This window comes from Melanotaenia boesemani, chromosome 8, assembly GCF_017639745.1.
Source record: "Melanotaenia boesemani isolate fMelBoe1 chromosome 8, fMelBoe1.pri, whole genome shotgun sequence".
Classification (NCBI taxonomy): Eukaryota; Metazoa; Chordata; class Actinopteri; order Atheriniformes; family Melanotaeniidae; genus Melanotaenia; species Melanotaenia boesemani.
This window is the reverse complement of record NC_055689.1, coordinates 19614553-19639078: the sequence shown is the minus strand read 5'-3', so window position 1 is coordinate 19639078 and position 24526 is coordinate 19614553. Positions and strand designations below refer to the sequence as shown.

Below are 24526 nucleotides of genomic sequence, written 5' to 3'. Positions count from 1 at the left end.
CATGCTTGGTTTTATGTTTTTAAAAGTGAGATTCTCACAATAAATAAAGTATTCTGGCTGAGTCCTGTCCTCCCATAAAGCCTTAGTTAAAATAACAACATATAACCTTACTTTTTCTTTGTTTTTTTTTTAATGGGGACAATGTGTAGGCATTAATCACAATGGCTCTGAATGTTCATTCAAAGCCTTGGGGACCCCATGAGCTCCTTGGGGGACCCCCAATGCTGGGAACCACTGTGGGGGACCCCTGGGCTCCTTGGGGGACCCCCTATGCTGGGAACCACTGCGGGGGACCCCCTGAGCTCCTTGGGGGACCCCTGACCTGAGGTTGGGAACTACTGCCATACACTATAGAGTGAAGCAGCTGCAAGTACAAGCACAATATGCAATGCTGTAATTAACCTATATTTCTGGCAAAATTCATTTAAATTTTCTTGGATGGTTTCTCACCATCTGCAGGGCTATGATTAGCCATTCAAACATTTCCTTTGCATCAAGAGGGAGTTGCTTAAAAAAGCTTAAGTTGACAAATGTGTGCCTGATGTCTTTTGTGGTCATTTCAACCCAGTGAATTTCTATATAGCCTGATTCAAAAATATTATTATTCCAATTTCACATCACAAGCATGAAGAATGATTGTGAGTAAAACTGTGAAATAATTGTTATATAAAGATTTGAGAGAAAGATGCAGAAAAAAGAGAGACCCAGGCATCTACATAACATATGTTTCAGGAACAAACATACTTCTTCACAACTTTTTTTTCTTCATCATATTTATAGGAGAAGGTAGTTATGCCCATTTATCATGATAGCAGCTGGAAAGTTGATAACAGATAAAGAAAGTTGCAAAAACAAAGTCTGGTGCAGAAAAATACTTCTTAATAACACTTTTGAATTTCCTCTGTCTGCACACAATCAGTTTGAGTTTGGATTTGTGGACTTTAAATTCTTCAGAGGTGGTTTTGTAACATTTTCTAGACCAGTGGAGCCCAAGTCCAGTCCTCGAGATCTAGCTACTATCCTGCAACTTTTAGATGCATCCCTTCTTCAAAACATCTGTATCCAATGGCTGAATCCCCTTATCCACATGTTATCCATCTATGCAGAGGCCTGGTAATGAGGCATTTATTTGATTCAGGTGTGTTGGAGAAGAGTTGCATCTAAAAGTTGCAGGACAGTAGATCTCGCGTACCGGACTTGGGTATAGCTGTTCTAGATCGATGAGCATCATCATCTTTTTTCTGTTGACCTCAGAATATTTCCTCTTTCATGCTATGATTTATGGTAACCAAGTATAATTTTTTTTTCTCCCACATCTTCCCGTATTTAATTTTCAAAAGATTGGTGATATTAAAGCACAAGAAAAGACTTCACAAACTTTAAAACACCATTTTTTCTGTACTTAGCATAGAAGTTAATGTTAGCTTATGTATTTTTGTCATACAAACCCCATTTTCATAAAAGAAACGTCTCAAATGAGTGTCATATGGATGAACCTGTTAGTTTGTGTGTGTGATGATGCACATATGTATGTTAACAAGCTATTTCTAACACATCTAAAGTGAACTGGGTGGAGAAATTTGAAAAGAACATTTAAGTAATGACTTGGTGTTGGAGAAAGTAGACATATTCAGGAAATAAAAAAACTATGCAAATGGGCCCGAAAGGCCAACTCTGGAGGTCCAATTCATGTAAATGAGAATTAAGTAGCAAAGAAAGAGGTGTGACTATATACAGTAGTGTGCAGATAAACTTTGTTGAAGACCAAGGCAGGAAGCAGTAGCAGGATCAAAGGTCTCAATGCGTGAAATGGCACAGCAGCCTCCCTCACAGAATCAGTCACTATGTGTGATTTTTTTAAATTTATGTTATTATACTATCTGCTCCACTGAGAATGCAACACCACACCAATTTAATCTATACTATAATTATACTTTGCTGTCTATTTTTAGTCTTGTTCTCACTGGCTTTTTCTATGTGATTTAGATTGTTTATGCATCTATGTTTATTTTAGTATAGATGTTTAAACATGTGTATATGTATATTTATATTCATATGTTCATATAATAGATTATATTTTTTAGCATTTTATATTTTATTGTTTAATCCTATATTTTTTTATTGCAGCACTTTGGTACAATGCTGTTTGTTTTAAATATGCTTTATGAATAAATTGGATTGGAAATGGTTTGTTTAATATTCAGGAAACTTTCTAAATACTACTACAGAAAAATACATAGAAAATTTTTTTTTGTTGGTCAATCTGTACTGTGTCATATGTTAACCTGGTAACGTAAGTGTGTTGAAACATGCCCTCTGCTGGGCAAGAAATGGTGGTTCAGAATATGTGTGTGAGTACAAATCTGTCTGTCTGTCTGTCTTTCTGGGTCGATACTGGAGCTAGATTAAACGTACTATATATTATGACAGCTTTCCAAATAAAGCTGGTGATTTCTCAATTTTCTGGTACATTCTTATTTTCTCATTCTAATGTGATGATAAATATGATGATTAAATCCAAGTTAATGACCCACCTGTTCTCTGCTGCATTTCAATAGTTTTTATTTAGAAGTCAAAATCTGCATATGTTTCTTTTAAGCTGGAATCATGTTTTAATATTGTCTATCCCCACACTGGAACTTTATTTCTTGCATTTTATCTATTTTATTTTAGCTTTTTTCTGTTTTTAGTTAGTTAATTTTATTTCTTTTAATCTTTTATTTTTTAATGCACTTGTGTTTCTTTCTGCACCCTGCTGTAATGTTTTATGTAAAGCACTTTTTATTGTCTTGTACATAAAGTGTTCTATACAAATAAATTTCCCTTGCCTTGATTTAAAAAAAAAAAAAAAAGATAGAAGCACTAATAATATTCCTACACCAAATATAGCAGATAATACATAACTGGAAATGCAAGCAGTGGCTTGATGCCGGATTACATGAAGCCTTATGGGCAAAAGAAAAATAGGTCTTCATGGACTCTGCCAAATCAATGTAGCTTAGAAATGTCAGAAAAGTTTTTTTGTTATACTTAGAGTGTGTTTTGTAGCTGCCAGTGAATCACTGGCAAGCAATTTTGTTTGCTTTATTACAATTTTTAAATTTTGTTTATTGTGTTAAGATAAATTAAGTTTATCAAGCCATTTTTTTCTTCCACATGTTACATAAGTTACATAAAATAGATACTTACGTGACTGTTTACTTAATCTTTGTGATTAAATATTGATATTTTTTTTAAATAAGTAGTCAATGAAGCTAATTTTATCTCTTCATCTTAGAAAAGAATATTTCACTACTCAAGGTGGTCAATAAAATTCAAAATAATATAATCAATTACATATCTAGAGAATATTATGCTATTTACATTTGCCCAGCTTGTTTTTAAAATCCCTAAATTTTGTTTTGAGTAAATTCATTTAGGCAACTTTTTGCATGTAGTAACTGCACCAGCAGCTTCAATTCCATCTCCCAATCCAGACTAGATTAACATAAACAACATTAAAACTCAAGTCTACCACACAAAAGCTCTATTCATTCTGTATTAACAGACCAGCTTGTCACTAATCTTTATTATCACACACCAAATGAACATATCAAGCTAAGTACACCTTGATGTTTTTCTCCCTGATGTTCAGCAGGCTGTTTAATCCAATGCTGGGGTGTTTTCCGGCTGTACTAGTCAGTGGCGTGTTGTTGTAACCAGGGTTGTTAAAACCACTGAGCTGCTTCTAAGAATACATTCCCCCTAAGGGCATTCAGTGGTCTTAACGTTAAAGCAGGTCAGAAAGCTTTAAGTCTCATTTAATGGAAGGTCAATATTAGTGTTCAGTTAGCAGTGTGTCCTTTTCATTTTTGCACCTTAAAGAGTGTAATCGGGCAGTCCACTTGATTGATGTTGCCTTTTTTTGTCTATTCCCATATTCTGTATCCAGCTGTGTAGTCTAGATTCTGAACTGTACAACACAACACTCTGGTCTGATAGACTCCTAGATTCTGCTCATAATTCTTATATCTTTGAACTTGCTGTCTATTAAATTCAGAGGTGATAGATAAGTTCAAAATTATTATAGTTATGCTCTTTTTAGCTATGCTGTTAGTAGTTTTTAAGCACTGATTGACAGATGTTGACATTAGAATACACATTGGTTAACTGATATAGCAAGCTTTTCTTGCATTAAAACATAAAAAATATTAAAAACATATATGACATATTTGTGAAATATTGTGAAATCTTACTTTAACATCTTGTTAATGTAAGTAAAAAAAGAAAGCAATGCTGTCTCAAGTTATTAAATCTGCCTGTCTCTCTTTGGGTAACAGTCAAATCTCTTTCTGAGTGATGGTATATAGTTTTACATCCATTTTCAAAATAACTAGTTGGTATCTGAGTCTGTTTACATTTGGCTTCTACAGCTCAGAGTCAGGGCAGGAGAGGATCTGCTTATCCCTGTGTTTATGCTGCCTGTTTCCTGTGTGGCTGTTCAGGAGTCTGTGAGGAAAGAGGCACCGCAGCGAGAGACCAATCAAACATAAACACTGAACAATGAGGGATGGACGGAAGAGGATTTGCTCCAAAAACACCGTTTTGTTGTATACTGTTGGTGCCATCTAGGACAGCTCAACATGACACAATGCCAGGGTTGATAAACTGCTCAGCATAAATACATGTGTGAGATAAATCATTACCTCAGCATGGTTCCTTTAGACTTTATCTAAATGTGTTCTGCCCTTTCCGGTTGAATTATAGCCATTAAGAATAGTTGTGAACTCCCTTACACATATCTAGAAATGAAAGTGACTTTCATGACACAGCTCTTTGACTCTCTCGGGTAATTAGACTAAGTTGTATGTTTATGTTGACTAATAGGCCCCATGACATTTGCAGACTGACCAGAGCTGAAGCATTGACCAGAATGAGCATTAGTCTGATTTGGGGAGATTTGGATTGGCAGATATCAGACAAGCTTTGGGACACTATCGAAGCACAATCTCTTTTTAAAAAGGGCTTGGTTTTCTTATCACAATAAGGACCTTGTGTCCGCCTTTCACAACCGAACCGCATCTCCCGGGTGGTCTCGGAATTTAGCTGCGTAACATTGGTGCCTTACTGTTCTAAGAAGATGCGGAATACAGTGGGAATGCTTCATTTCAGCCAGATAGCAATCACCTCATAACCTTGATGGTACAGATAAGGCAAGCTGGCATAAAACTTTATTTCTCAAACTAAAGAACAAGAAAAGATAAAGATATGTGACCCGAAAAAAATCTCTCCTGCATTACCAAGATTATGGTGAGTTTATAGATATTTGCACCATGTCTTATCTAAAGTTTGTGGAAGCTTGTGAGTTCAGTTCTTCAGTGATAGGTTGAGCACAGTGGAATTAGATTTGCAAAATCATCCATAAGTAGACTGTTGACTTTCCTTCTCTAACTGTGCTGCCACTGTCCCATGTCTCTGACCTGGACCTGGACCTGGACCTGGACTCCTTTTGGGAGCAGAGGATTGTGAAGAAGGTGTGGTCTCTTCTTGTCTACCCCATTTCCTGCCTTCAACACAGGCTCTAATTGGAAATTTGGGTGGCCTTGTTTATTTACATGGTTGAAATGCGGTGAGGTTGTATTTATATTTTCATGGCGCGTTCTCAGCAGTGCTGCATTACAAAGCTCTCCCCTGAGATCACTGTGGGAGAGTGAGAAGAGTGTAGAGTTAAAGAGCAGTCCAGTGGCTCAGTGTGTGTGTGTGTGTGTGTGTGTGTGTGTGTGTGTGTGTGTGTGTGTGTGTGTGTGTGTGTGTGTACAGGGAGATAGACAGAGGGTGTATGAGGTCTAGTTTTCTTCACTACATGCCTATATTGACAGGTGTTTTCCTAAAAAATCTGTCATATGAAACTTTTTTTAAAGGGTTATTTATTTTATTTTAACTTAATCTTATATATATATATATATATATATATATATACATATATATATATATATATATACTGCTAAAGCAAATAAAGGGAACACACTTCTAGGATATCAATCTGTCCTGTTAGGAATCAACACTGATTGTGAATCAATTCCACCTACTGTTTTACAAATGGAACAGACAACAGGTGGAAATGAGAGGCAATTAGCAAGACAACCCCTATAAAGGAACTGTCCTGCAGATGATGGCGACAGACCATTTCCCTGTCTTCATCTTGTCTAGTTTGCATTTTGCCACTGCCCTCAGAGATAAACATGAGGCGGTGTCTGCAACCCATTGAAGTTTCTCAGGTAGTGCAGCTCATCCAGGCACATCAGTATGCACTGTCGCAAGAAGTTTTGCTGTGTCTTTCAGCACAGTGTTAAGAAGACAACAACCCAGCAGCAGTAACCGCTATCTGCTCGTTTGTGCAAGGAGGAACAAGAAGAGCACTGCCAGAGCCCGACCTCCAGCAGGAGAGACAAAAGACACAAAAACTATCCTTAGATTTGCTGTGTCATAGTGATGGCATTGTGTGTTTATGTTTTAGACCAGATCTGCTGTGTGGCGGAAGGAACAGGTTTCTAGTCAAGTCATGACTACAGAGTGCCAGGACCTAACTTTGAATAAAGTAAACACACACCACATATACAGTATATGTATGCACTCAAAAAGCTCTACCGTACTCCTCCTTGCCCTTCAGCTGGAGACCACACACCCAGACCACACAGAGTCTGAGAACAACTGGACCCACTCTCACGCAATAAGGCCAATGAGCTGTCACTCTGACCATTTCTTGCTCCCTGTCAGCACCGAGTCTTTATGTAATTTAATACACAAAGCAAAGCATCTCTGCTTAAAAAAGCCAGAAAATCTTTAAGAAGTCTTGCATTTGAAAGGAAATGTTATGGAAGGAATCCTGATAGCACCACATGACAGTGCTTATTCATCAAAATCACATTTACAAACGTGCTGGTATGTTGAGATGAATGTTTGTCTTAGATGTGTTAATAGCATTACATTCCTTGGATCAAAAGGCTTGTGATTATATGATCACTGCAGTCCAGTCCAATCACGCTAATGTGCAGCTGTTTATTGTTCATAACTCAACTCCCTCCAATTCCACAGACAGCATACAACAAACTGATGATAGGTCACTCCCTGCTGGCCATTCATCTTACTACACTTTTCTCCATGCACAGTCACTTAGCTTTGTTTAAGTTTTAAAATCTTGGCATTCACTGTTTATTCAGTGTATCTAGAGCAAAATCTAGATTAGGTTAAAATGCAGCATTTCTTACTTTGTGTAATGATATTTTAGTATAACATAGTTTGTCTCTAAACTCCCTGAAAGTTGCCAGCCAAACTAAACAGACATTTCAGCTCTTGCATCAGTGCAAGGTAATTTACAGTATTGTCCATCTTATCAATTCTTATCTGTTTGCACTCTTGTCTGAAATCATCTGATGACTGTTTTCCATTATGTTGCTGCTTCTTATCCGACAACTGTTATTTCTTTCCTGCCATCGTAATGTATTGAGTTGAGAGTATTGTTTTCTGAGGACACTTGCATAAACACAGACATCTGAAAACAATTCAGATTGATTAATTGTGCTGATAAAGTTTTTACTGTCTGGTAATGGGTGTAGTTCATGCTTCCTGTAACTCAAATGCACAGAATTAATGTCACTTTAATGACAGTTGAATAACACAAAGCACACACCTTCCAGTTACAGTTTTTGCTGTCACTCCAGTGTTCTGCCTTTCCAAAATGTTGACATGATCATCTGTCAACAGTTTATTAGCATATTTGTGGCCATCAGCAATTACTTCCTAAGAGCATGGCTTCAGCAGTTAGTGGGTGGGTGAGGACTGATGGATTTTCAGGGTCATTTGGAAGAGTCAAACATCTTCCTAATTTCAGCAGTCTGCAGGATCAAGCAGAGTAACCAGGGGTTAAACAAGACTGTCATCAGTGGAGTCTGACCCTAAACAATCACACTAGGGTCAAGAAATCCATGTGCAATGTAGAATCACTACGGAAGTATTCACATTTTGATCTGCAATACGCAAATGAGGTTTATTTTATCCATCCATTCATTGTCCATTGTCTTACCACTATGGGGTCGGATCTCAGAAGTAGTTGCCTAAGAAAGGAAACCCAGACTTCCCATCACATTCCCATACCAGCTGGAAGATATAGTCCCTCTAGCGCATCCTGGGTCTTCCCCGGGGCACCTCTCAGACAGATGTCAGAACAACTCATAAGGGAGGTGTCCAGGAGGCATCCAAACCAGATGGCCAAACCTCCTCATCGGATTTCTCTTGATGTGGAGGAGCAACAGCTCTACTCTGAGCCCCTCATGGATGATTGTGTTTCTCACCCTTTTGGTCGCTTGTAGTCACAATCTTGTTCTTTTGGTCACTATCTACAGCTTGTGACCATAGGTCAGGGTGAGAACATAGACTGACCAGTAAAGTTAAAGCTTTGCCATTCTGTACCGTTCCTTCTTCACCACAACAGACCGAATCAGAGTCCGCATCACTGCTGATGCTGCACTGATCCACTTGTCGATCTCCGGTTCCATTCTTCCCACACCCGTGAACAAGATCTCAAGATAACTGAATTCCATCCCTTGGGGTAGGACCTTATTTCCGACCCAGAGAGGACACTCCACACTTTTACGGTGAACAACCATAATCTTTGATTTGGAGGTGCTGATTCTTATCCCAACCACTTCACACTGTGAATTGCTCTAGGGAGAGTTGGAGATCACGGCACAGAATCACATCGTCTGCAAAGAGCAGTGACCCAATCCTGAGACCACCAAGCAGATTCCCTCAACACTTTGGCTGAACTGTCCACAAAAGTAATGAACAGAATTAGTCATAAAGTGCAGCCTTGGCAGAGTTCAAGCCTCACTGGAAACTAATCCAACTAACTGCGGATAATAATAATAATTATAATAATAATAATAGACACAATTTTTTTAAGCCCTTATTTTTGATTTACAGAGTAAATTGTCTGTTTTTTTGTTGAAGGAAAAACTGGATATCTTTTAGTGATTTCCTTAATTCATTGTGTTGCACTCAACATGCTCTAATAACAGCCTCGTGTTCTCAAAGCTTTAAGAACCAGTAGATGTCAGCAAAGAATTGCTTAATTTTTACCCTGACACAAGCTCGTTATTCTCTTGGTGTATTTTGTCACAAGAAATAAATGGGAAATAAATCACAACTATTTTGGACACAATCTAGTACAAGATGTCACTGAAAATTTGATAAACGTAAGTGGGACAAATATAAATACTTCTGTTGAAACCGCTCAAAATTAAGATGATTCCTGAAGGAAAGACTGAAATGTAGTTTTGCAATTGCTTATTCTTCTAGATCTTTTTTTTTTATTGAGTCTTCTTGTTTTATTAAATCTTAACCCCTTTCTACACACAGATAAAAATTCTGTACTGAGGAAAGTCTAGAAGTAAAAAACAGATTGCATACTTTATACAGCAGAAAGTATAATGTATTTCATTTCAATACAAGCCAGTCAATTCAGCCAAAATCCACAGCCATTATGTAAATACAAAACCAACACAATCACTTTCTTTTTGGAAAACGTTTATATGACATTGATGGTTTCTTTTCTCTGTAAACTCTTTTTGAGACATGTTATAGGAGTAAAAGTTGACTAAAATGTCTTCCTCAGAGCTTCAAGCTATGGACACAGACAATGTCACTTAGAGTAACGGCTCAGAGAGGCGGAAAAACTGAAGTCTGAGTACAAATGATGTGGCTTCCTGTAGAGGGGGAAACACCATGGCAAATGTGTGAATGTATTTTTTTTTCCTTTTCTTTTCTTTTCTCTCTCTTTACAAAGAAAAAAATATTTTTCTAACCAAATATGACTCTCATTCTTCTTCCCTTTGCTTGCAAATGAGGCAGGCTCAAAGATAAAATAAGCATAATAAATATTAGATAACTTTTATGTAACATAAATCTCAAATTCCATTTTATATTACAAATGGTAAACATATGGTCTTTAAAACCACTTACAATGACAAATATGACTTTTTGATTTCCTCTGTAGTTTTTCTTTACTGTAACTGTAAACTGAAATGTGAGATGGGTGTGCGTGTCTGTGTTTGAGTCACTGATGTAGGTGGGGGAGTCACATGTTTTATCCTGAGTCCATAAATGTCAATTCCTGATAACAGTAATACCAAAACCACATATCCACCCACTCACATGCACATATTTGTTACTTTGCTACACACACACACACACACACACACACACACACAGGTTCACAGTGTATATCATAACAGCATAATGTACATTCAGCAGACTGATTTTGACTGAGAATCAACTTGAAACAAAATCATCAGAGAATCCAAGAGTTTGCTAAGTGAATATGAAGGTAAAAAGCATTACTTATTCATAAAGAGAGAAAATGACTAAATTCATTCCTGCCTGTGATTTTGGTAAGACTCTGAGAAAGTGATGTGGTTTAAGTGTGAGGGAAGTAACTGCAAAGATTGAAACTCTGGACACAGAGCAAAAACAACAAACCTCCATCAATCCTACTTAAGTATTAAGGACTTCAGGATCATAAGGTATTCAAACATAGTTATTTTAGGATCCTGTGCTTCTAGTTTTGTGCTGGTTAGCTTTTGCTGGACATTGTATCCGGAGCGTGAGCCTCTATGAGTATCTCATGCAAGATGCAAAGAACTCAGTCCTGCCTGGATCTGCATGCTGACCGTAGAGGTAGTTTTCCTTCCCACTTGTGAGGCCACTAGTTTCAGGTCTGTTCAGGGGAACAGGTATCATTTCCCTGTAAGTTACAGGATGAGTGTGATTTTTCCAGTCAACATGCCTCAGCCCAGTTACGTTGAGGTTTTTAACAGTCACACACAGTGCTTGAACAACCTCTTTGATAATATGCTTCATGCCACTCTTTTTTTTTTTTTTTTTTTGAGCATTTAACACAAATAGTAATAAACTATAATCAGAGGTTTTATCTCCACACACTTCAATCAAAATGGGTTTTCATATATTAAAAAAAAAATACTTCCTGAATAAAAAACAAAAAAGTCACAAAGTAAACAAATTATGCAGATATAAGGAAGAACTAGAAAAATAAACTAGTGACTAATGAGGGTCCTAAACAGATGTTGCACTGAATATGTATGTTTCAAACCACATAACCAGCTGCATGAAAATGGTGAAATGGTGTGCTGTCTACAGCGCCACTGTGTGAGTGTAAGAGTTACACTATTAAATGTTACCTGGGAATAAAATATATTCATTGAGGCTGGTTTATATCTTTGACTATCAGTGTTTGTCTTAGGGGCCATTCTTCCTGTGCACCTGTGCTAGTACTTCCTGTCTCAGTTTGCCCTCTGCTCCCCTCATCTCCCCCACCCTCAAACCGCATCCTTCACACTGTCACAATAATACTTGTAGAGAAAAAAGAGAAGAAAGAAGAAAGAAAAAAAGGCCCCTGACTCCATAGATACAAACAAACTCTGACATGTGTAGATGTGAAGGTAAAAAATGTGTGGGTCTTCCCCATCTCTACACCTCAATACTACCATTTACAGTACACAGAACTGCAGTAAAATGGTGTGATAAAAAGGTCACAGCTTTACATCCACATTCATGACCTCTTGCTTGTTACTCCTGAATATGCTGCAGAGGTCTCTGAGCAGCATAGTCAACTGTTGGAGAGATGTTCTGCTCCTGGATGTGATCATAGGTCCGCAGGTAGTGACCAGTGTTCTGCTGGTAAAGGTACACCATTTTCTTGGCAAACACTGGTTCCACCTAAAATGAAATTATATCTGAGTATGAAATATGTGTGTTGAATTTATTTATCCCACTGTGTCCAGTATAATATGAAAGACAGCTAAAGAAAACATAAACCTTAATGTTACTAATTCTCAAGCTGTTTCCAAAAATATTATAATTTTAGATCCAAATGTGCAAATAATGCAATTGTGGTTCATTCATGAATTACATGCAATCGAGATTTAATTAATTCAGTACTCTATTACTAAGATTAGTCGATTTTCACTGAGACTGACCAGTTATGCCAGTTTGAGCTTAGATATTTACCTCCATAATTAAAATTAATGCAGGGATAATTGATTTATTGACTTATAAACTAAATATATAAACATGAATGTTTATAAACATTCATATTTGTCAGTTACATATATAAAACAAGGAAAAATAGTTAGCTTTGGCTTTCTCTAATGCATGCATCTATGAGCAAGTCCTCTCATTTTAGTTTCAGTCATTTTAAACTAAATGGAAAATACTGCAAAATGAATCTTCTTTATAAATCAATTGCAGACATAATTTACAATTTAAAAAAAAAATCATTGCCTAAGAATTGCAAAAAAAATTGCATTCATTTACCAGAGGAATTTTTGTAGTGTGTGGTTACCTGTGCTGTGATCATCTTTTTCGGACGTTGTGGGTCTGGATACTCGTCTCCAAAACATAGCACAACCTGGTGCCGTGGCAGATGACGACCATTATTGGCAAAATCTTGTAGGTCTGAGAAGTGAAGAGCAGAATGGGGTAAACAAAAAAGATGTTGCATTATCATTAAAAACCCTTTATAAATGAGTTAAAGAATGCACAGCAATGTCACATTTGAGTAGGCATTGTACATAACGTTTAACATCTCATTTTGCTCACATGACCTTTTCCTCAGTCTTCATGACTTTTCTGGAAATTACACAAGAATGATGGAAATTGAATACAAAATGGCACAGAAAACAGTATCTTGTCATGCAGTGTGGTGGACCACAGGAGGTGGGTGGGGACTCCACACACTTTAGCCCCCGCTGAGAAGATGAGGGCCTTCTTTGATGCACCTGAATTCTGAGAGAGGGACTTGCCCAACGAAAGCACCAGCAGCCTTTCTTTCATCATTGTCACCTTGTTATCACAGCTATTAGCCTAGAAATATGACACAACCACTGTCTTATTGTAAATGGCTGAAGCTGCATTATTGCATTATTTATTTTCATTTCTTTTGAAAATTAGTGAGCAGTAAGTTGCAAAGCAATTCGTTTCAACAACAAACTTTTTCAATGACAAAGACACATAGAAATTTTTATACTTCAGTAAAGTCTAAACCCTTAACTTAAGATTGTGTGCCTTTAGACCCGGGGTGCCTGAGTCCAGTCCTTGAGATCTACTATCCTGCAACTTTTAGATGCATCCCTTCTCCAACACACCTGAATCAAACCAACGGCTTGTTACCAGCCCTCTGCAGAGCTGAATGACATACGGATGAGAGCTGCATCTAAAAGCTGCATGATAGTAGATCTTGAGGACTGTACTTGGGTACCCCTTTCAGTGAAACAGCTTAATTGAAAAGTGGAAAAGAATTGTCTTAAAAAATAAATTCATAAAATTCATAAAATATTCATCAATATGTATAGTGTAAAACCAGCTTTGTTTGCTTTATTACCAATTAATTTATTTTTATTTTAACATTGGCCTTAATTTCCTTCCACAAAAAAACTGGAATCGGCTCATTAAATTTCCTGACATTCCTTACATTTACTTACAGAACATAAAGAAGTCCAAATTGGGTACATTTAACTACATACTTAGATGTAGCATTACTCTATTCAACTTCCCAAGTACAATCAAAGTTTGTACAAGTCACTTTGATGCCAACCTTAAGCGATTTAGTTATTCATGACAGTACACATTTTTCAGCTCTTTCAAATGAATTTACAATGTCTGGTGTTGGGTTGCACAGATAAGAACTGGTTTGAATGCACAATCAACTACAGTGTCAACCCCTGAATTATGCAGTTACATATTAGTTCTTACCGATAAGGAACTGATGGGTGTCAAACAGTTTGCATGTCTGCTCCTTCTCCAGCTTGTTGGGTTTATCCATATATTGAGCCAGAGGTCCTTCCCAGTATACTCGTCCCTGACACAGACGTTTGGCGTACAGCCCATCAGCTGTCATCCACAGTAGCACCCCCTTCTCCAATATGTTTGGAAGCATTTCAGCACCCTGTCTCTGAGACTCAGGGTACGGAAATGGGAAAAGTACAACTTCCGCACCACTGTGAAACTTGTCCTCTGGACAAGGAGAAGAAGATGAGGAGGATGGTGGAGAGGATGTGATGGAGGAGGTGATTCGACAACCTTCTGGGCTGGTGATGGTTACCTCTTTCACCAGTGATTCTCTGTAGTATAGGGACACATGGAGGCTGAAATCTGGAAGAAAGAGCCAAGCATTTAGTGACCTAGATATCTCCTAAAACAACAGGGATTTTAATCTGAGCCAGAGCTTCATCAGGTGGGGGTTTGAAATGCTTAAAGCTCAAACATAACTTGTCTCTATGCCATTATGATTCTAGCTCTTCTTCACTTTCTTCTTTTAATCTATGAACATGAGATAAATTAAAAAAACTATTTAATGTAATGTTCTGCTGCTCTGGGTTTCAGAATAGGGAAGTAGCTGTCGTATGAGGTGGTAAATGCAAATAAATTCAAAATAGCTAACATTTAAAAACAAGTCTAAGAGTTCATGCTACTGCAAAGCAGGATATATCTATGTTAGTGTGCCAGAACTGTTTTAACCTGTTATGACATGGTTGTGATCCATCGAATACATAGGTGGTTGAGACTCTGAAAAGTAGGTGTGGAATGAGAGCTGAAAACCTGCAATGAAAAATAGGAATACATTAATGCATGTGAAAATATGGAAATGTAAAAGATCCTTACACATCCTCATTTCTTGTAGAAATGAGAATTTTTTTATCTACTTTAAAGCATTTTATTTGTTATCTCAAAGCAATTCTAAGGAATGTACAACATTTTTTAAAAAACACCATATTTGCAACCAAGATTTTATTTGTGCACGAATGGAAGAAATTAATAGATTAGATTTTAAAGGAAGTAAATAACATTCAGTTTTGTTAAAAACTTTCTTTAGCTTAATTTTTAATTGCTTTAAAACAACAACCCTGTCTATACTCCACTTCAGATTTGAAGATCATAGGTTGGTGCATTATAATGGCTGTTGACATTTTAATTTACTTGACTATTCAAACTGTCAATAAACAGATAACCACCAGTACAAATTTTCAGTGCTGTATCAACAAACAATAAATGGTAAAGATCTCACCATTTTCTGAGTGTGATGCAGGCCAAGCTCGGCTGATAGATGGTGGGTAGTGGCACTGACTGTACTGCAGCTCTGTATGTGGCCCATGGTGATGTGTAGTGGAAAGAGACTGCTGTTCTGATGGTGCGTGGTAATCTCTCCAGTCCCTTCTGTCCTGAGAAACCACAAAACTGGGTATCTGAGGAGGGAGTACAACAGTGGTCACCCAGAGAAATGTAATTAAACTAATACCTCACCCTCCCACACTTCTTTTTTTATCTTTTCTTTATCTTTAGTATTTATGGTTTAGGCTTAGCTGATGATACAGCAGCTTCAAAATCTGCTGACCTGGTTGTGCAGCGATGTATATGGAGGAATAAAACTGATGGCACTGACTTGTGATGATGTCTCCTCCATAACGCTCATCTTCATTCCTGTAAACATTCAAAAGCAGAAGGGTATCTGTCAGATCTTTTTTGGTTTTAAATTGCAGATTAAATAGTTAACTATGAGGTAGCAAACACATTGGGAATTAAAATCTTGCACTTTGTGAGGTTCACACTTTGAATGACACACTTTTTTTAAGTTGTGATATTTTAATTTGAGAGCAGCTTGCATGGCAAGTGCAACAGACAACTATGTATATCTAGACGTTGTTCACTTTGAGTATTGTTGATCCCGAAAGCAAAAACTGCTCTAGTGTAACAAAAACTGTTGTATGATGGCAGACTTAGTTATGCAAAGCTGAAGTCGTATGGTTATGTTGTGTGCACTTTGCTCTTAGTAACCGAAGCCCTCTAAAAAAAGCACTACGGCCTTTTTGGTTCATGCTTTGGCTTCCTTTGTGCTTCCTGCCTCATCAGAATCAACAACAGTGGTGCAAATGTAAAAAAAAAAATTACCAATAGTCTAGAAACAGTGTAAGGGAGCTGTGTGAAAAGCAGCAGTATTTGGCAAATGCAGGTAACTTATTGCAGTTGCAGAAGTTTGCAGCACACTTTGCTTTTTATGAACATGAATCATTTCTCTCATTACATTTTTGCTCCCCTCATAAAACTAGGCTATGTGTCATCAATCGAGTCTTGCATTGACAACAATTAACACTCACCCCTTTTGGCTCCCTCTGGAATGATTCTATAAACTTTGTATGGCTCTGAGATGTCCAGCTGACTTCTTTCCACAATTTCATCAAAATCATTGCTTTTGTTAAGGGCACAGCGTAGTCTGGTTTTCCATGTGGGGGGATCTGGTTTGTCAACACCTTCCTTATATTTCCCCTTAAACACGGCCCATGCCTGAAACAATATTTGATTTTTTTTTAACTTCCTCTTTTGTCATGACTTACCAGGTTAGATAATTGTCAAGTTAATAAATTTCACAAAAAGAAAAAAAAATAAAACTTTAAGAGAAATTTTCAAAATGCAATCAACTCATTTAGCTTTTGACAATTCCAAAATAACTAATGTGCATTTTATATTTGCATTTGTTAGATAATGTGGATAGAGAATGAGATGATCTGACTTTGAAGAGTGCAGCATCCTCCTCTCTGTTGTAGTCTTGTTTTCCTGCATGTTTCCATGGAATCCTAAAGATGGATTTTTCATCATTTTCCCACACCAGGCCGGAATATCTCCTGCTGTCAATCTGATCTATCAGCCACTGTCTCAGTTTGCCATTGCCGCAACCAACTGACAGGCCACTATCCTCATCCAGGTTCATCTCTGCAAAAGCAAAATATAGTCAAAAAAGGTGTATATATATATATATATACGAGACTTATTGTTAAATATATATATATATATATTTAACAATAAGTCTTGTTTTTTTCCCCCCCAAATGCAATTTGCTTTATAAATAAAAGAATTACAAAGCTAATGAGTTGCTTGAGCACTATGCAGTTTCTCATCTGCAGCCTGTTTTTAATACATACTACCAAGACATAAAGCCATGATTCTTACACTTTTGGGGATTCTCATGTACATTGTAAAAAAAAACATACTAGCTGGAGCTGATGTGAGAAGTCATTACGTCCGGAAATAACTATGACTCATTTGAGATGCACATATATACATATATATATATATATATATATATATATATATATATATATATATATATATATATATATATATATATAAAATAAAAAAAATGCCATTGATATTAAAGATTTAAACACAATTACTACTAGTTAGTTGGTAGAAAAATGTTATAATTCAGGAAATGCAACTGACTAACATATAATTGCAAAATTATTTATTTTAGGAGTTTATCCACCAAAACTGATACCGATACTTGTGCATTAAAAAAATAATAAAAAAATAACTTTATAAAGTTTTCAAAAAGTAAATTCTGGTGTTCAATAAATAGTTTCAGTTGAGCTGCTGCTGCTTACCTTTGCATGTGTAAGGTCCACCGCTGCAATCTGTTTAGAGCCTGTCTGGGTGGTTATTCTTAAACTTATCACATCTTGATTTTAAAGGGAGGAGCCTCTCAAGCTCTGCGAAGTACAAGTGTAGATGCACAGTGATCACACATTCATTTCTGTGAAACTAGGCGCCCACGCAGCGCAATGGGGAATCCCTCTAGTGACACCCTGAGTGAATAGCTGGATGGAATGGAACAACTACCTGTACCACCACAGAAATATCCCCAAACATGTTTATTATTTTTCAAGGAGCCTGCAAGTCCATCTGAATTTCCACTGACAGAACTGCTCACTGAAAACATCTGTAAAACGAGAGGGGGAAAAAAGTATTTGAAAGCCCTACTCTGTCAGAAATATACATATAATTAAGTTTAGAAAATACTTATTTTTAAGTAATTTGTTAATAATACTGCCCTCCAGTGGTTACTTTGTACAACACCCAGCTTTCTTTGTGAGTACTGACAGGTCTACTGCACGTGACACTTCACTACATATGTAAACCCTGATTATTTTTCATTTGAATTTCTTGTTTTGTCACTTTTTGTTTTGTTTTGCTTTTTGTAGCTGTTTTTATTGTTTTGTTTCAGAGCTTCCAAAGACAGTTTAGCCAAAAGATTGATAAAAGAACACCATCTTGATGTTTTTCATGCCACCATGCATGACCTCCCTTGCACAAGACAAACAGGAAGAGAACCAGGAAACAGCAATAAACTGAGCACAGTGTGTGTCTTATCACCTTCAACATGACAGCCCACCAACCAACACTCACAAGGCACTTGTGTTTGCTCCTTTAATTTAGCAATTCAATTGTAGCGACATAGTGAAAAACAAACATTCATAAGTTAAAAACAACACTTGAAACAGTATCAACAAATGCTAAAAATGTATAAGCACTGTACATATCTGTCATATAGTCCACGATTTATGTCCTTGATATTTAGAGAATTATTCACTGCAACAAACATCCAGACATCGGTCTGCTCTGGAGCACAATTGACTTCCATACAGGTCCAGAATATGTCAGCATCTCACAATCCATCAGGCTGTTGCAGAGGATCCCATCAACAGGTCCGATCATATTCCTCCAGGCAGGGTAGAGGCATGTTTTTCTACTTCCTCACCACTGCTTTTAGGCGCTCTGGCAAGCAAGTCTTGTATATCAGCCTCATCATTGAAGGGGTTATCCTTATATTTCTTTTGTAGCCATTCTCTGAACTTAAGGGGAAAAGTAAGCACTTAGTGGGTTTATGTCAAACATCTAGCATTCAAATGATGCACTGTTAAAGTCTACTCAACATATTTAAATAAATTCTCTCCATTTCACATGACTGACCTGTTTAACTTGAGTAGCCTCAAACTCTTGCAGCTGCCGCTGAAAGCCCAGATTGGGGCCAGCGCAGGGCCGGACCACTTTCACAGCAGCCAGCACCTCCTGCCAGCCCAGTCCTGTCACCGTCATGATGTAAGCCACCACCAGAGTGACACTACGGGACACTCCTGCCAAACTTAACAAAAAGAAGGAAAACTATAATTAAAAGAAAAAAATTCAAACCTTTATTACTCTTGTTTCAGATTTAACAACTGTAATAAATAAATAAATAATAAAAACTTTAGGAACAGAGTGGTAGTTAATTTTATGGATTTTTTTATCTATTTAATTTCAAGGTATAAAAGATCTTTTTATAGAAAAAAAAAAGAATTTACAGTAAAATTTTAATTATTCCACACAAAGCTGAGTGCTATTTGAACTGAAATCCAACAAACTTGATAAGTATTAATCAAACGCTTTGCAAAAATTTGATCAGGAAAAAAAGGATCAAGTTTAACACGTTGGGGAGAGAAGAGTAGTGAGTAATGAGAGACGATATGATAAATATGATGTAGTTTGTAGCTAAATCCTGAACAAATGGATCCTTGGAGCCCCTAATTTCTTCTTTTGTGTTTTATTGTTGTTATTGTCTTGTAGGGGCTGCACAGTGTTGAGGTAGTTAGCACAGTTGCCTCAAAGCAAGAAGGTTCCTGGTTTAAACCTCAGCTGGGGCCTTTCTGTGTGGAGTTGAAACATTTTCCCTGTCCATGTGAGGGCTCTTTCCAGGTGCCCCGGCTTCCTCCCAGAGTCCAAAAAAACATGCTTGCTAGGTTAATTAGTGTTTCTAAATTCTCCCCAGGAGACAGCATGAATAGCTGTTTTTCTTTCTGTGATGGACTGGTGACATGTCACCAGTCCATAATAGCTGCTGGGACAATTTCCAGCCACCCGTGACCCTGAATTGGAATAAGCAGGTTTAGAGAATGATTAGACAGATCTTTTAGTGTGAATTACTAAATGCAAAGAAAGAAAAAAAGCGCACTGGATCAACTTAATATATTTCTGATTTATTCATTCAAAATGTGAAAAACTATCACTGCTTAACAATTGGCTGATTTGAATATAAATAAACACATTTTTTTAATTCATGTAATGCTCCCAGATGCCAGATGAGTGAGGATGACAGCCAACAACATGTTTATGGTCCAACAAGCATAAGTTTATTACAAGACGTGCATCAAATCTTTTGGTAGATAAATAGAGATCTGAAGGAGAAATTAGCTGTTTATCTAAGGGGTTCTTTACCTTATGAAGACTGTGAGAGGAGTTTAAAAGAAGTAGCTTCAGTACTGACAGATGCTTGTTGGTAGTTGGATGGCAACAAGTTGGACATGGATATGGTTGTCTCAGTTAACAGCAGCTATATTCTGCATATGTCAACACTTTATCTTGGCTTAAGAAACGTACATGTCATATTCAGTCAGTAACTGCTCTGAGTAGTCAGTATGTGTATAATAATGCAAATGACAATATGCTGTAATAAAAGTTAAATTCTTACATTAGCAAGAACACAAATACTTAATTACTGCTCATCCTCATTTCAAAATAAGATCAGATATAGGAAAGCTGGAAGATAATCAAGTTTTGTGATCAAGGATAAGATTATAAACTCACATGTAGGAGTAAAGCTCAAAAACTTGCCTGAGCTAAGTTTTCAAGTTATAGCTACAACCACTAAACATTGTTCACAGATGACAATAATAAAATACCAGGAAGTGACATGAAAATTAAAATAAGATTGCATGGTAAAATAGCAGAAGTAAGGAGTAAATATAAATACAAACACACACTGAACAGCATAGCTTAATAAAGTCAGGCTTTTGGAATGAGTCTTACAAGAACTATCAAGTACAGTAGAGTAACCTTTGTCACTGCAGGTCTTAAAAATAGCCAGATGTATTTCTGAGAAGAACCTTTGTCAAGCCAAATATAACTTTACAGTGTGAACACATAGTGAGCTACTATACTACACAAACAGTGCGGTAAGACTTGTTACTGTACTGTGTTTTGAGAAGTTCAAGAATAGGTCTTCCTTTTTCATTTAATCTCAACTTTGCAGCAGCTAAACATGGCTTCACTTGTGCACTCATGCAGTGATCTCAGTTTTTTAATCTACATAAACTGCATATTCACATTTGTGATTATACAAAGGAAATATATGTTTGAGTCACTTCAATAGGGTCTGCTGTTTTGATAGCGTGTGTGAGTGAGTCTTGATTCTAATTAACAGTAAATACAACAACAATCTTGTTCTCACCAGTGAACAAGGCATCCTTCTCCTTTCAGGCGGGACTCATGCATGAACATTATGCTCTGTTTAAAGTGCTGAGTCCTATAGAGGATAAGAACATTCTTGTTATAATAGACTATGACCACATTAGACCATAATGAGCGTATGACATAACTGAAATATCTGCTATAAAAACTGATATTTCGTTTTTACTTGTTACTACATGTATCTAGCAGATAACTGGTTGAGCACACATTGTGCCGCTTTACTGTGGAGTTTGTCCTTTTTAGACCATTCAGGTGTAATCTCCCACTAAAGACTTGTAAAAAAACCTCTCCTCATCCTGGGCCGTCCATCAGAGTGTGTTTTCTACCAAAACGGTAAAAGGGGAGAAGAAGTCAATAAAGGTGTTTGGTCAATTAAATCTCCTTTTTAATATCAAATGGTGTTGTATTATACATTGTTGGAAAGCTTAATTAGTCATCTTTACAATGAGGTAGAAATTGTAAGGACCAGGTGTCTTTGGAATGAACAACACAGCTAAATTTGTGGATAGTGCCCCCCCAAAATGTGCCAAAATCCCCTGCTTCTCCTGTAGGTATTCACTCATTTGATTTTTTTTGCTGGACTAAATGATTGAACTCTCACACAGTAATAATGAAAAGACAACACATATTGACACTTTTTACACTTTATTAATACCATACTTACTATGTGGAAGAGACATATGCAGCAGCAGCCGCTTGGCATTTTCTTTTCATACTGGTCGCCAGCTTGGTGGCATTCAACTAAACAGGAGTTGCTGACAGTTGTGTTGGTCACTCTGGCTAGCATGTACAGCACCACAAAACTGACTCACAGCAGGCCATTCCACCCTCTCTACTCCCCAATTCCGGAGCTAGCCTGTAATGACCCTGGTTCTGTTGGGGAGAGCATTATCATCCCGAGGATGCAGTTAGGTTCCAGATTCTGGAGATACAGGATTGCCTCTGGCTCCAGAATCTTATTTTGATAAATCTGACTATCATTTAGGTGCCAACTAGGTGTCAGTCATACACCTGGCACGCATTTGGCAGCAGTAGGATTTTAAAACAGGAGTGAACATTATCAGGAGAATATTGCAGGGGATTTTAGCACATTTTTTGAAGGTACTACCTACACAATTAGCTGTGTTATTCATTCACAGATACAGAAACCTTACAAGTTATGCCTTGTTGTAAAGATGATTAATCGGGCAACAATGCATAATAGAACACCAGTTGGTATCATTACAGAGGAGAAACTACTGAAGATCATCAAGCCTAAATTTCAATCTCTTTGCACTTATTGTGACAAAGTAAGAAATATTCAACAGGAACAGATTGCAGCTGTGTATCTGTGGTATATGTGGAAGAAAGAGTTTACAGTTTAACCCATAAGAGCCCGACGTGACATATTTGTCACATACATTTTCTAAGAAATTTTGCTTCAATTCATGGTATAAATTTTGCTCAAAATCCTGTTGAACACAATCTGATATTTGTCTTCTGTCTCCTAATAGATACCCAGAAGCAGAAAACCATATTATAATATTTTTAATATATCACATGGTAATAAATGGTAGATACACCCCCCCCCCCCCCCCCCCCCCCCCCCATTTTTTTTTTTTTTTTTGTTAAAAGGCCGAATAAAGACCTCATTTTTAAAAAAGTTTGACTTGTCTTACCATTTTTTCATGGGTAGGGCCTTAACGGGTTAATGTTGAGTTTGTGAAAGCATATAATTCACACACTAGCTTGAAGAAAATTAACCTTGGATGCCCATACAGTGCAGCATCAGGAGGATGTGGTTCTCTCTCTCTCTCATAGAATCAGCTTTTCATTGTGTGCTGTGTTGCTATGCTGCACATTTTGATACTTACAGGTTTTGTGTGGGCAAGTCAGCAGCTGAAATGCAGAGATAGGTCATCTCCTGTTGGACAAAGCACACCGGTTACCTGTCAGCAGTCAGTTAGCCATTTTTAACACAAATCAGTGCACAGAGGGTAGTTAAAATCCTCACAAACCAAAACACTTTGGACTCCTCAATGTATCCATGCATTGCTAATGGATGACAATAGTCTGGATGCGGAAGAATTCTAAACTAATCTGTGGTCGCATTTCTCCACAACTCCTTTTAGATACCATCTGATTTTATATTTCTACCTGTAAGAGAAACTCCAGATTGTAAAACAGTCATAATAATAGTAATGAAAACAGGCTGCTCAGTCCTCACTGACTGAAGCAAGAACAACGGCCTACTCAGACACCCACACAAGCTCTAAGCACAATGACTACACCAGTGCTGCTGACTGGCATTCTTCATGATACTCTAAGAATCACATGAGAAGCCCCCTACTTAGTGTTTACTTCCTCAGGAATGACATCTGTTGCTCTAGATTAAGCACAATTCATGACAACCACATTACTTCTTCCTGAATAACCTGACAGGCCGGTCTACAGGCTGTGCCTGGCCACAGCCAATCAGTTTCTTCAGCTACCTTTGCTTCCTGATTCTGCCTAAAGACTAAAGAGAAACTTAACATGCACAATTTTTGTAAGGGCCACCTGTGAGCTGGGATGTTAGCATAAAGCAAAGAGCTTCTCACCTGCAGGATAGGAGCTGCACTGTCATGGATGCTTAGGATATGTGTGATGTTGTTTCTGGCAAGCTGCTCTCGATCTCTTGCATCTGAGATAATAAAACAAAACACCAGTGTAATTATGTGCAAATATGTAAAGTTCAAAAGTAAAGTTTGACATACCTTTAAAATTTCCCAAATATAAGTCCGGAAGGACCTAGGAGGAGAGAGAGAAACTGCAGTTTTTGTCAAAACATGTGGTCATAAAACAGCTGGGAAGCCAAACAGCTGATTTGGATTATAAAGCGAAAATGATCATTAGAAATAGTGCCCACTGTTTACATTTAAACGAGATCATGTGGCTTGATAAGTTCAGAAGCGAAAATAAAATCGGCATCTTATCTTACAATGTAAAACTCTGGGAGACACACAAAAAAAACTTTGATCATGCTCAACATCCCAAAACGTTGAGCACTATCCTTAAACCACACCACTCAAACGAGAACATCCATACACAGGGCAAATGAAAATCGTACCTTATTGATACCATTACCCATGCTGAAAGGCCCCGTCTGTAAAACAGCTCAAAGATATTTCACGGTGTGAATCCTTGTTCAAAAATGCTAATCTCACGTCTCGACGTGTTTCTATAGACATCAGCTCGTGTTTGAGCCAGCCGAGGACCGCTGCCCAAGCTTCTCGTGTTGAATCCTGGGAGTTGTAGTTTCCTAATGTGGAAGGGGTTCCGTAGACCGGCATTTCTGCGTAGTTATGTTGCTGGAATATTAACCTTCTCTATTAATATC

The 24526-nt window shown here is 37.4% G+C and overlaps 2 protein-coding genes across 3 annotated transcripts; both read right to left on the bottom strand.

Moving 5' to 3' along the window:
* Positions 1 to 9451: 9451 nt before the first annotated feature.
* Positions 9452 to 17614, bottom strand: irf4a (interferon regulatory factor 4a). Of its 2 annotated transcripts, none has more exons than XM_041993636.1 (9): positions 17490 to 17614; positions 16619 to 16818; positions 16206 to 16392; positions 15494 to 15531; positions 15119 to 15296; positions 14572 to 14652; positions 13807 to 14205; positions 12398 to 12510; positions 9452 to 11772 (listed from the first exon to the last, which is right to left on the bottom strand). In XM_041993636.1, the coding sequence occupies exons 2-9, from the start codon at positions 16814 to 16816 to the stop codon at positions 11623 to 11625; spliced, it is 1344 nt and encodes a 447-aa protein (XP_041849570.1). In that variant the 5' UTR covers positions 16817 to 16818; positions 17490 to 17614; the 3' UTR covers positions 9452 to 11622. The 2 variants fall into 2 exon arrangements, with proteins under 2 accessions (XP_041849570.1, XP_041849569.1); XM_041993635.1 differs by having other exon boundaries at positions 15446 to 15531; positions 17490 to 17612.
* Positions 17615 to 17871: 257 nt separating this feature from the next.
* On the bottom strand, positions 17872 to 24280 carry dusp22b (dual specificity phosphatase 22b). The gene is made up of 7 exons (XM_041992732.1): positions 24257 to 24280; positions 23904 to 23937; positions 23748 to 23830; positions 23022 to 23071; positions 21149 to 21223; positions 18856 to 19027; positions 17872 to 18737 (listed from the first exon to the last, which is right to left on the bottom strand). The coding sequence occupies exons 1-7, from the start codon at positions 24275 to 24277 to the stop codon at positions 18597 to 18599; spliced, it is 576 nt and encodes a 191-aa protein (XP_041848666.1). The 5' UTR covers positions 24278 to 24280; the 3' UTR covers positions 17872 to 18596.
* Between the last annotated feature and the right edge of the window lie 246 nt (positions 24281 to 24526).

What these genes read in the sequence shown, in the direction of transcription:
- dusp22b (XM_041992732.1), bottom strand. Translation starts at nt 24,277, where the DNA reads ATGGGTAATGGTATCAATAAG. An exon ending in ATATTTGGGAAATTTTAAAG is followed by an intron (nt 23,831 to 23,903) that starts GTATGTCAAACT and finishes TTATTATCTCAG; the next exon opens with ATGCAAGAGATCGAGAGCAG. An exon ending in GAAGGATGCCTTGTTCACTG is followed by an intron (nt 19,028 to 21,148) that starts GTGAGAACAAGA and finishes CTTTTTGTTAAG; the next exon opens with TTTGGCAGGAGTGTCCCGTA.
- irf4a (XM_041993635.1), bottom strand. Translation starts at nt 16,816, where the DNA reads ATGAACCTGGATGAGGATAGTGGCCTGTCAGTTGGTTGCGGCAATGGC. An exon ending in AGGATGCTGCACTCTTCAAA is followed by an intron (nt 16,393 to 16,618) that starts GTCAGATCATCT and finishes ATATTGTTTCAG; the next exon opens with GCATGGGCCGTGTTTAAGGG. An exon ending in TCCAGAGGGAGCCAAAAGGG is followed by an intron (nt 15,532 to 16,205) that starts GTGAGTGTTAAT and finishes GAATGTTTACAG; the next exon opens with GAATGAAGATGAGCGTTATG.